The 13,619-nt window shown below is 42.2% G+C and overlaps 1 protein-coding gene across 1 annotated transcript in view; it reads left to right on the top strand.

Moving 5' to 3' along the window:
• Positions 1-13,619, top strand: part of UNC5D (unc-5 netrin receptor D) — a 1,316,579-nt gene that overhangs the window by 886,007 nt on the left and 416,953 nt on the right. Inside the window, exon 6 of the mRNA XM_085634460.1 lies at positions 6,131-6,298. Within this exon, the coding sequence (XP_085490586.1) occupies positions 6,131-6,298 (168 nt within the window). The remainder of the gene's footprint in view (positions 1-6,130; positions 6,299-13,619) is intronic.

Raw genomic sequence — 13,619 nt, 5'->3', positions numbered from 1 at the left:
GAGAGAATCCTGTCCACATTAAATGAAGACTTTGATATTGACTTCGAGGAGATTTTTGAAGGTGACCAGGGATGTCCCTTTTGCTTTTCTCCCTAGTGGTGTATGTCACTGAACACACATATCCTAAAATCTCTAGAAGTTATCTCTTTTGTTTCCTAAAGAGGTTCAGATTATTTCGTTCCAAGGTTTCAAAATTTTTACTCACTTTGCCTTAGCTCCGAAATCCCAGCCTCCGCATATGGAGCCCAAATTGTAGGGGCCACCAGGGCTCACTGAAATAATGATCAAAAGGGACCTACGCAGAAACATGAAGCAGTGGGTGAACCACATCTCTGTGCATCCGTTCCAAGCTGTCTCTAGTACATGTACGTACATGCTGGTTCTTTTTTTTTTAATAATCTGGCGCACACCAGCGCTCTCAAGGTGCAACCAGTGCGCCACCAAGCAGTGTTCCCTGCCTATAGAATGGCTGCTGCTTCTACAGTAAGTCTGCGGACTACACTACACCTTTAAGAAATGTCATTTGGTCAATTACAAATAATTTAAACTGGATCAAATTGTAGCAATATGCGAATGGGCATCCAATAAATATCTGTACAGTGGAAAACATTGTTTAATTGCGACTAGTTATAAAACAATATTGAGCAAATCCATTAAATTCCTTTAAAAAAACAAAAGCCATTTTCCATAGAAAATTGAAGTCAACTGTTAGTTTGTCCATATCAGTTTAACAAGATTTTCAAAATGAAATATGCTGGGAACTGGAACTGGTAGCAAACATTTGCAACTGTTTAACTGAAACGTTCCCTATGGTTATTTTGAGTTTTCATAATAGTAATATTTTTATTTGGCAGAGTGAAACTCCTAGATCTTGTAACAACATAACGTGCATGTTCAGCAACATTGTGTATGTTTCCAGCTCATCTGTGTATTGCATGGCTTGGAATGTATCCAATGTGGGTAGTGTCTGTCCGTGTCCTAGAACCCCACATTCAGTTGCCTTTTGCCTGAATACACAATCTGCGGGCATACAAAGTAGGCAGCTGTTAAGGAAAACAGACCAGAGTAACAATAATATTGGTGCTCGGGGAGGTGGAGCACCCAAATGGGAATCTATCATTTGACCACAACTCTGAAAATCTTTCCATTGGCACATCCAACAGTTTAAAAATGAAAAGTGCGATCCCACAATGATTGCTGATTGTATACTATTAAAGGCTACACTTACTATAAACAGGTTTGGTGTAATTCTGCAGAGGTCTTGTGGCATTAGGGGTAGCACATTTCCATGACGGGCAATTTCAAAGAATCACCCAGTGTGACCTTACCCATCTTTTGTAAACCCCCAAGAATGCCATGGTCAGATCTGATGCCCTGTGTACCTCAGTAGCCCTCTGTTTTCCCTTCTCCAAGAAACCCTGACTGTTTGATTGGTAAACTCACATACATTTGCTTGGTAATTCAGTCACAACAATTCATGAATCTCAAGGAGCAAAGACAAAGAAGAAAAATTAGATTACCAAATGACAAGAGAATCCATATCTTCAACCATTGACCGCTCCTTGCTAGAAATGGCACAACTTTACCATCAAATTTAGCAAGCTTCAGTGAATTGAAATTCTAAAATCAAGAAATATGTTCATATAGTTTAGGCATATTTGTGACCAGATCACAGTTTGTGAGTCAAGCTTGAATGCATTTGATTCATTGAAGATTTCTTAAATAATTGGCTGCATGATGGAGTCTATAGCTTAAGTGGACTATGCTTCGGTGATGAGAAGCTTAGATCTGGGGCACTCCTGCAATCTGAGGCTCCCGTTGTGAGTTCTAAAATGCCTGGACCACCTGTGTTGGGAAAAAATGAGAAACAATTTTTATACCTTATACTTCTCTAATTCAAATTTACTGAAGATTATTACATCCATAAAACTACAATGGCCAAGATATAGCATATATTTGAAAAATAGGCAGTCTGCATCTTTCCAGCCTTTAAAAATGTGTGATGGTTGAAACCAGCTTAGCTCATCTTTTCTTCAAGTGAGATAAACCTTCCATCAATTTTTGGGGGATTTAGGGGCCTATTTACACTTTAAGTGACATTCTGGTGACGATATGCCCTTCTCCTTATTTACAAAGAGGAGTTAAGCCACTTAACATGGCCTAACACTGCCTTGTATATAGGGCCCCTTTTCATGCTTTACATAGTGTGAAAGGGAAATGCAATGGGTGTTGCAGTGGGCATTCCGCTGCAACACCCATTGCTTTTTGACATTGCCCCATATTTACAAAGCTTGGGCAGCCCCAAAAACTAAGACCAGGAAATACCTGATCTTATACTGGCGATACGAGGAGCAATTGTTATTTTCTTCTTGTTTTTTGCTCTTTCCATCTGTGTTGCATTCTGCAACACACTTAAAAATAGCAAATCGCCTTTGAAGATTGTTTATGTGCTGGAAGGTGTCCCGTCCTGCACATAAACAATCGCCTCTGAAGCGCAGGCACCCTTGAAACATGGCGCAAGTGTGCCTGCGCTGGTGCTAGGCAGCTTTATTTGTGCTAGCACTAGGGCAAACACAGGGGTGCACTGTGTTTTTGTAAATACGGCACATCCTTGCATTTTAATAATGTGGTAGTGCGGCATTACTAATTTTGGCGTAACACCGTGCTCCGACAGTTTGTTGTAAATATCCCCCTTAGTGTCTGACATTTCAGCTATTTGGTGGTACCTCGATTAAAATGATTAAAAGCTTGGCTAGTTGAGTTGAGCAGATGTGTGAGCTCTGCTAATAAATCAATCTGGTGTGTGCTGTATACAGCGACGTCTGCACTTGCAATAAGCACTAATTTAAAATGAGTGCCAGTGTTTGTCTTCTAAAACAATCTAAAAAAGTGGTCTCGACCTCACTTCCTATTATCGTATGCAGTCATATGCCAGAATATTCAGTTTTAAACATTGTCCTACAAAACATTCTTAGCCAGGATATCAACTACTGTGCTATTATGAAGGTAACTATATATAGTAAAATATATTTATCATTCAAAGTTTCAGAATTCCAAAGTTTATTGACAGATCGTCAGAATACACAAAATCAATCAAATCACATCACATAAATTCATCATCACAATAATCACAGTATAAAAAGAACATGTAATACCCTTTGAATCAAAGTCAGATTTGCATAAAGTTGTAAAGGAAAAGAAAATTAGATACATAAATAATTAACATGACAAATACATTAAATTGAGAATAAAAATGGCGTCCTTTAAATCTTGTTTCCAGTAGTTTTGGTAATGATTTTAGTCTAATTGCCCATGCACAAAAAGAAATTTGGAAACAGCTTTCATTACCTCAGAGGAGGGATCACTCTTACAAATTCTTAGGCCATTGACCTGATCAGTAATTGACCTAATTCAGTAATTGATAGATTCCTGCACAGAGGAATGAGCCACCTCCGCCTAGGGATTACATAATTGGGACAAAAAAGAGTATTTGTTCTCCAGTTTCCTTTGTGGAAGGACAAAAGTTGCAGGTTCTTTATCCACCGGTCGGAGGATGCCATCTGAAAGTAAACTAGGCATTTGGCAGGGTTCCACATCTAAATTGAAAGAAGAGAGTATAGGCTTGTGCTGGGTGGATATAGTCAAGAAATGTCTTAGCTTTAGGCACCAACATACATTTAGAAACATCTTGTTTTATGTGAGAGGGATGGGCGGAAAGAGAATCTAGGAGGCGGAATTCGGGGATCAATTGTGACAAGATCTTTATTGATAATAGCAAAAATCAAAAGTCAGCGTAGTCAAGTGGTATACGCTCCTCTTCCTCCCTGTATCTTCATCCGTGATCTTCCAAGGTGGCTCGCCTTTTTCCTTGTTATAGGGATACCCCAGGAGGCTTAAGAAAGAGAAAAGAGAAGGGCGGTGAGTTATACTGGTCTTTTTATGCTCCTGTCAGGATAGGGCCCTCCACAATCCCCAAAGTGAGAGGCATGCACTCAGCAGTAAAAGGAAAGAGGGACTGCACGTAAGACAGCCCAAAAAGCCAACACTACCGACTCGTTATCCCATTCTAACAGTCCCTTAGCTTCAGGGAACTGAGGATGCGCCGGTATCCGGTCCCTTCGGTATTCTGTCCCCGAAGGATAAAAGAGGCAAAAGTACGGGTTTTAAAGCTGTTTCATCTATCAGCGTCCACAAGGATCAGGTGCTCCAATGAGGAGGGATGTGCCAACGTGGACTCGTGCGGAGAGAACGTCAGGGTTTAAATAAAGTGCAGGAGGCTAAGGGCAATATAGCAATACACAGTGCACATAGTGGCGTGACCCACTCCCCGGTTCCCTCCCTTCACTCCCTCCCCCTTCCGATTCACGTACCGCAATTGCCGCAACTCTCCGGAGTTGCGACGGCTCACAGGTATCCTCCGGGGGTATCCACTACTCCTCCGACCAGGTCTCCCGACTGTCTTCAGCATCTGGATCTTGAGGGGCGATGGCTCCTGGGGTCTCCACTTCGTTGGTCAAGTCAGTCTCTCTCTCTTCCCGGACAGGATGCTTTGGCGCGACGTCCTCGTTCCCTCCCGTGATCCAACTTCCTTTTTCCTCCGGATTCAGCGCCCCCTCCAGGTTCTTCAGGCCCTCTTTACGTGACGTTGACCCTGCCTCTCCTTGCTCCCATTGGTCTAGGCTTTCCGGCCATGGGACTCCCTCCTGCATGTAAGAGGCATCAGGAATAGTTAACCCTTTCTCTCCTGGCCTCATGGAAACAGTATTCGGACGTTTAGGACCCCCAGGTTAAAGAGAAGGAGAGGTATAGCGGACATTGAGGAGAAGTGTGGCTCAATGGTTAGAGCGGCAGCCCCTGATGCAGAGATCTGGCCCGGGACCAGGGTTCAATTCCCGTCTCGGCGGGTCTTGGGTTCAATTTCCTCTGACCTGACAATTCTCGCCTCGGTGCCTACTCTAATCGTGGGTCCCACTCTGCAACTCTGGGCAATAGTTTGCTTACTCTCCACAACTGCCCCAACAGCGCTGGGGTTGCCTGGCTTCACCTTGGGGGTGCCCAGTAGTGGACATTTCACAGGGAAAGCCAGGAAGGGTTCCACAGCGGTATGAGTACAAGCGCCAGGACGCCCCATCGCTGGGGCAGCAGTGCGCTATACAAGTACAAAATTTCATTTCATTGAGTTGGCCCCTCACAATTTATTATTTTTGTAGATGGATATTTTTTCAAGGGACAAAGAGATACTATTCATATATGTACATTTATGCACTTTAAACATATACATACCTTCCAGCTATGTAGATGTAGAGTTAAGAATAGTAAATCTATACTTACCTCTACAAACTTACTTTCATGTAATCAATATTCTGGATACCATAATTTTGCAGGACAATATTCTGGTTGCACACCTCCCATGCAACCTTTTATGAATGCTTTATGATGTGGGAGTTCAGCCATTTTTGCGGTTGCTGCAGGAGCTCTCTGTTCATGCCCTCTATGGTTGTCTACACAATAATATTTTGTGGTTAATCACGTTCATGGATTTAGGCAGGGCCACCTCATGCACGTTGGTTATATAATTCCCCTAGTCTTGTATTGAATGTGGCAAACAATTCATTTTAGGACAAATCATATTTTATATTTGCTTTTACTATAATTTCAAATAACAATGCGACAGAGCAAGCAAATATAGGTACATTTAAAGAAAAGGGTGATGAGAGTTCTGATTGTGTACTATGAAAATTGCTACGCAGGTAAGTTGGACTACCATTTAAAAACAGTGCTTGTTGTTTTTCAGTCCTTTCCTGCACACTTTGCTTCGTTTTATGCTTTATTAACTATAGTTGTTGTTCTGTTATTTTCTTATTCCTAAAACCCATCCTCCCTCTCCAAAAGTGCACCTGACTTCAGGGGGGAAGTGTCGATTTTCCAACAGGACATTGCCTCTGAAGAGGCACAAATGGTCATATGTCAAATCCATTGAGTGCTTGGTAACATTTCAGAGGTACTGGCTTGCCAGGATTTGCATCAGTTTCCTTAAATAAACCAGTCCAATTCTCTCCTTTCTTCTACCTTCCCAAACATCTAACCAAACCAAGCTAAAATGATATCCTTTACCATAACTGTTTTCCAGTGAATGGAGGCTGGTCCCTGTGGGCAGAATGGTCTTCCTGCAATGTGCGCTGTGGCCGTGGTTGGCAGAAGCAATCCAGGACCTGCACCAACCCCGCTCCTCTCAACGGCGGTGCTTTCTGCGAGGGGATGTCCGTGCAGAAAAGAACCTGCACCTCACTTTGCCCGGGTGAGAAAAAGCTGCAGTGACTTGAGCCAAATGTTATGCCTCCCAGGAGAATTCTCGGTCTCTCTTCTCTAGATCTTGTTCGTTTGCCATGCTTCTCAGAAATATGTGGACTTTTGGTTTGTGTCTCAAGTAAATATCATCAAAAATCTCCATCTCCTCTCAAAATTGGAAAATGTTGATAATTATCTTGTGGAGAGAGAAAGGTTTGGCTTCCACCTAAGGTAGATTTATCGGGAAACAGCCACTACAACGCGGCTGTTCCCACGCATACACTTTACCATGCCTGCTTTACAACGCATGCATGGTTACCACGAATAGCCTTTACCACGCATTCCTTTACTACGAGATACATAGTAAAGGCATCTGTGTAAAAGGTAAAAAAAAAAAAGGGGGCTTGGGTGGGGTCCCCCCCCCAAAAAAGCGTGTGTGTAAAAGGTAAAAAAAAGGGGGCTTCGTGGGGTCTCCCCCCCAAAAAAAGCATGGTTTAAAAAAAGGGGGCTTGTGGGGGTACGTAACCCTGCGCAATGACGTTACACGCAGAATTGCACACGCTGGTCATGCGCGTCTCAGTAATACGTCACAGCTGACTGGGCGCGCACGGTCTCCGAATACTGCCATCGCAAGAAGACGCGGCCAACTGGTAGTTTTAACAGTAAGAGATCCGCTAAGCCCGTATATCAAAATTACATTACTCACAGTTTTCCTTGATCTCCAGAATGTATTTAAGTGAAAATGTATAGTGGCATAGTCTTGTCATCTAGCCCCTACTTCACCAAAAGATGCAAAATCGATTCTTTTTTTAATTTTTATTATTCCTTGGTTTGCACACGTTGATAACCTAGTCATGCGGAGAAAACCTTTACCATGAAAATGCCATTATCATGCATAGTTTTACAACGAAAATCGTTGTAAAGGTATGCGTGGTAAAGGCATTTTCATGGTAAAGGATAAGCGTGGTAATGGCATTCGCGTTGCAACGCTTGCGGGGAAAAGGAATGCGTTGCAACGGAATGTGTTGTAACGTCATACAACCAGTTTTATCAGTCTGAGAAACTGAATGTTTTAAAGTGGGGTAAAAATTATAATGGAATTGTTATTACGCCATGTGTAACATTCTATAAGAAATGCTATTGCACAGAGTGGATTGTGCTCAAATATTTGACAAATTGTGAGTGTACTGGATAATCCTGTAAAGTGTGATATGGCGATGATGGTGATGCAACAAGCCAACATTAAAGATATAAAATGAAAATGTTAATAATAAGTGATAATTGTATCCTCACGACTAATATTTCAGAGATCCAAATTATTCGAGCCCACTGGTGTCAAGAACACACCTTCAAAGCCACCCTACATGCGGAGGAGTTCTTTTCTTACCTACCATAAACTAATCATTTCGAATGTAAATGTATTACTGTGGAATTTCAACCTGGCGTCTCATAGAAAGTTGCAAAGGATCACTTTGGTCTACTCAACTAATGTGTGACCACTAACATCCCATTTCTTTACAATGGTTGCTACTTCAAAAATATGTCAACTAGGAAGACATTCCCAAAATATATCCTCAGTCGCTCCATACTTGTTCAGGATAACCACGGTACTGTTGTTCATCCCTCTGACTTGTCAAGACACACATGGAAGGTAAAGTAACCAAGAACTCAAAGGATTGGACCTTTCCTTCAGTAGGTCTTTAAGAACATAGATAAATAAATCTGTTTTGATATATGGCTGAGTGACCAATCAGTGTTATTTTTTTACCCATTTTTATGTCTAGTTAAATTATCCAAACTTGCCCCTACGATTCATGGTTTCATACAAAAGTTCCCCTGCACCACCTCAGATGCGACTACCTGTAACCTTGAAAGAGAAAATATTACTTTGGCACCTACTGATTTATGCAACAGGCTCCAATAACTAAATTCAAGTGATTCACACCAAACATATGAGCAAAACAACCTCCCCCTTTGCACATGTTTTGTTAAGTTTGGATCTTGTTGTGACAACAAACCAAACATGGATGCGGATTAACTACCTTGCCTTACATTGTCATTCACTGACTGATCAGTGAACCTCTGCTACCTAGACTGCCTTCAGAATAATTGATAATTTAAATTCACCATAGAATATTAGAATTCAATTTTTAAAATTTTTGTAATTAATATTTGCAAAGCTGTATTCCGGATGATCTCCCTGCCTTTGATGGAAGCATTTAAAAAATGTGCCAAATTCAACAGCGAAAAATCATCATGCCCATTGCATTGCATGACAGTTGGAGTAACCAGATACCCTGCTTTACAGAGGGGGTGTACATTCTGTGGGGGGAAGAATGTGGAAGCATTCTTGATCCCTGCATACTCTTTCTAACAACTTAACAGTGCATCAGAGCTTGCCCGAGACATATGTATTTGATACCACCAACCTTCTTGTAAGGAGCGACAGAAACAAGGTCATCGCAGAATGGATTTGAAAATTGCCTGCGTCACCAATATAGTGCTTCATGTTAGTTTTACCAGCTCTCTGGAAAACAAAGTATCTACCTCCCTCAGGAGGTAAGAGAAGCACTAAAGACCTGGAAGTCCCTGCCTCTGCACCACAGGGAATAACCATCGCTGGTGCAATTCAGGATGGACCTCAAGACCTGGCTCTTCGACTGAAATGCAGACCCAGACCGCCGCCCCCCTGCCCCCCAGCACCTTGATACCCTCACAGGTGAGTAGTTTCCCTTTATAAGAATATTGATTAAAGGCAAATTCATCCTCCTACTTCAAATCCCAAAAGTGAACTAGACAAAGAAGCAGGCATTCTCTTGCCATGCTCCAAGTATGTAGATTCTGCTAACCGCAAAACTTAGATACCCTATTGACACTTAGAACAGACGTAAAAGAAGTCATTTCTTCCGATATTGCTAATATGGTGTTCTAGCGACGTCATAAACTATGAGGCCGAATAATGCCCATTATGTATTTTTTATATTACATGTTTATTTGGGTTAATTTTCTTGAAAAAAAACTCTTTTCTTCAAATTGCACCTAACATTGGGCATTGATTAGAATAAAAATGTTTAGGATTATTTTACCTTTCCTGAGCAAATTGTTGATAAAAATGGGCAATGATGAGGCCATAGGATTTTTATGATTCTTTGGCTGCAGTTACATCACATAATTATGAATTTAGAGCAAATTTACTGCGTGCGCCACATAATTTGCAGCATTTTCAGATTTCACCAGAAAAATATTGTTTCATGCTTAAATGAATGACAATAGTACTGCCCAAAAAAAGCTACATAATTAGCATGTGTTTGCATTTTGTGATGCTTAATTTCAGTAACGTTGCCACATAATTTAGACAACCGTGCTGCATATTCCTAATTACCCAGACAATTTTAAGCTCTTCAGAGTGGTTTTGGAGCAGTCATTATGATGACAAAATCTGTATTTCACAGGCAACCATGGAATACTTTCCATATTTCATGGTTCCCTGTGATAGATGACACCCACACCACACACACAAAAACATGCCTATGTTTACAAACCACGTCCTTAGAGTTCTGGGTAATTCATGCGAAAGAAGTTCGGATTCTAGACTGCTCTGTCTGCGCTACCCAAATACCTTTAACAAATAAATAAATCTAAGAAGGTCCTTCATTCTGTTCGCCCATGGTCTATTCTGATAATGAAAGCTCTTAGAAACCCACCCTTTTTCAATGCATTTGTCTCCCCAACCCCCATGTAAAGGGTAAAAAAAGAAAAATGCATGGCATGGCTCATGGGTGATGAAAGGGCTCGGACATTGCTAGTGACTGAGCAGGAGAAAGGACAAAGAGAGAGTCTGGAGGAATGTTACAAAAACTTAGAGTGGTTAGAAAGGCATGCTGTTCAGGTAAGGATTTGGTAGGTTAGAGTGCCAGGAAAGTGACTGGATAGAGGAGTCATGGTAGATTGTTATATTATTGGGGAGCAGTTAGGTGTGGAGTTCTGAGATTGAAAACTCACGGGGTCTCCTGTGCGTAGGGGGTCACAGGTGTCTCCAAAGTGAAAGGAGGGTTCACGGGGATCTCTTCTTCTTGGAAGAGTGAGCATTGAGTGGGTTAGACAGTAGCTTTGAAAGTTCCTATTAGTTTTTTTTTATTTCTTCAATTTAAGTAGGGCTGACTTAGCCACAATAGCAACAGAGCACTTTAAAGAAAAAAAACCTGATTACCAGGAGGTGTAGTTTTTACAAGATATATTTGAAATAGCCGGAATGAAGAGTAGGCAGTCGGAGAGGGCAGGCTTAAGAGGTGGATGTCCACGCTCCCTCTGAATTCCAAGAGGTTCAGATTCAGTCTCCTGTGTTCCAGTATCCTGTTCCACCATGTGGATGCCGAACAAGACATTTTATAGGATCCACTACGTTCATTTGTGACACGAATGTGTACCTCAATTTGAAAATATACCATTAGCCTGTGGTTTTTGGATCTTCTTATTTAATGAGCTCCGGGGATGATGGCTCTACGAGTGGGATCTAGACTGACACAAAACCTGGACCGTGAAGAGTTTGCTTGGCTATGAAGAATGTCCATATCATGAAAAAAGTGATACAGACAAGGAACCTAAACAAATCAATATAGCAGTCTGGTGCCTAGGGTAGTTTCAATGTATGTGAATGGTATTTGGGTACGATCCGGATGGAAATTTTTAGGTTCCTGAGATACCGTGTTGGTAAGCAAGGGTATTAAACCTCCTGGGAAACATGCAGAATATTGACAGCAATCGCATCCTAGGCACAAATCCCGCAAAAATGGGAATTTTTGGCAATGATAGCAAGAACTTTACTTAGGGCCTTATTATGAGTACTGTGGTCCTGGGACTGCCGTACTTGTGGAGGCAGTCCACCCACCACCACCACTGTGAGTTTTGCCCACCGTATTATGATGGTGGCAGTGGGACCGCCGTCGGGATCCCGGAGCCCACGACGGTGGCGGTGTGTAAAGGGGTCTGGCGATGCCGGCACTGCCAAGCATATTACAACCTGCATGTTCACCTGCATGTTCACCGGCCTTTTCATGTCGGAGACTCCACCATGAAAAGTGTGGCAGACATGCACTTTAGGGGGCCCTAATAGTGCCACCGGCCGAATCTAGGCCTAATTGCTGCATTGTTAGGCATGCACGACATGGTGCATGCCACACCATGCAGGAACGTGCCACAGACACTCTCACAGGGGCGGTATGCTATTTAGGCTCTCCCATGAGCCTAACACAGCCTCTACCTTAAGACCACTGCCACACCGTCCGCCTACCCTGGATGAAACTCAAAATCCAGCAGGTGGGCTCACCACAGCCTTGGCGGTCTTCCTGAGACCACGGCAGTGGCGGTCCCATTGAAAGAACGCAAAAGTCTGTATAAGGCTCTTAACTTTTGGGCCTTATGTGACCACTCTATTACTACAAAGACCTGGGTGTCAGAAGGTTTTTTATGCCATACATACTGGTTCTAACCTTATAGGTCTTTAGTACTCCCCCTAGTCAGAAGGTCTTTGGGGGTAGTTGCCAACTAGTTAGCTACCTTCACTTACTTAAAAAACAAAAAACGCTCAACAGTTTTACTCCGAGCAGTCTCACAAATGATCGTGAAGGTGTCTAAACTCATGTGTAGTACACCTGGGGTTTCTCAATGTAATTAACTACTGAGGAAACCGTGAATAAACAAATAACTTTCAAAAAATGTGAAAGAGACGTGATGGCACCTCACGTGCGCAACCCCAATGGAGCCTGCTGGCTGGTACTCGTCAGCATTGCCCACTCTTCTCATCATCGGCAGCCATCACGCTCCAAAATAATAATAAAGAGGTGTCCAAAAGATAAAGCCAAAACAAAACAAGTAGTGCGACTTAATAGTGAAGATTAAAAAGTGAAACAGGTACACCCACTATAGGTTCAAACTTTATTCAGCCTTAGGAGTGCACCTACTTCAATGCTTAAAAAGGTTGCTGAATATGCATACCCTCCTTATATGCCAACATGTTTCATCGCCTGGATTCTTTTTGGCGATTTCGTCAGGGCAACAAACGTCGCATGGCACACGATAAGGACACTTCTTAAAATCACACTCGGAGACCTCGTGGAGCCTTGGCCTCGCGTACCAGCTCGATGAATGAGGTCACCAGTAGGCTCCTTATGTGAGTCCTCGGGGTTTTGTGTGGCATTCCACCGTAATGCCAACCACCTAAAGCCTCACGGAGCTCCTTCTCTCCCCTCTAGAGCTCCTTATTGTGTACACCTTATGTGACCACACCTGTTAAATTAAAGGCTTATAATAAACATAATAACAATTCCCTCACAATTGAATAATTCTGATTAGGGGCAAAAGCCCTTGTTTTGAAATCTATATGCACGATGTGGAAGCTTGATGGCTCCATGCTGCACTGTTTCAGTAGTGCTCTCTAGAGAGCAAGGAAAGTAAAAAATCTGTTATTTATTGCAACATTATTAGTAAAGAGATCGAGGCTCCTGTTTATGCTATATGATTTTCTTAGTGTTTTTTTTACACACAGCATTTGAATTGAAGTTAAAAAAAACGTTCAGAATGAAGTATTTGCAATTGTACAATAATGCCGAGGATCGGTATATACTATAGTAAACAATGTTAAAGATAAAACAATTATAGCTGCAGAATTCGAAGATGACAGCGTCAGAAGGGATTGTCGCTGAGAACATTTGGCCATTGATTGTGAATGACCAAGGCCGTTTATGGAAGAGAGTGAGTCAGCAGTTTTGCTGGGAGGAAAGTAAAATATGTAAAGCAAGTTTTGGCTCCTAACATTGCTACAATAACTAGACAAAATGGCGAGGAATGATGTAAATGACCTGGTTTTCATGTGTGTGGTATGACAAAAACTTCTAAATTCTGGAGGGAAACGTAAAACCTATAGATAATGTTCCGGTGGAATTTCCTTCAGCATGAATAAATAATTATGTAGGAAATTCCTCTCCCCTTTCCAAGATGGCCGCTACCTCTATCGACTTTCCCAGTACTGCTCCTGCGGTCCTTTGTTTATCTCTGCATTCTGTGAACTCCCGCGAGACGATCTTCTCCTCGGTTGTCTATCAGGCTGGGACCTATTTAATCAACGGAGGGTTTGGCCCAGGCCATCTTCGCCACTCGGAACTGATACCATCGCTCTCAACCTGCTGGAATAGACGTTCGTTCGAGCATCGTGCTCATTCACGATTATCTACTCCATTGACGAACCGGACATCTGTCTCATCCTGCTGGAATAGACGTTCGTTTGAGCATCGTGCTCATTCACGATTATCTACTCCATTGACGAACCGGACATC

This window comes from Triturus cristatus, chromosome 11, assembly GCF_964204655.1.
Source record: "Triturus cristatus chromosome 11, aTriCri1.1, whole genome shotgun sequence".
NCBI classification, from domain to species: Eukaryota; Metazoa; Chordata; class Amphibia; order Caudata; family Salamandridae; genus Triturus; species Triturus cristatus.
This window is presented reverse-complemented; position numbering and strand designations above follow the sequence as displayed.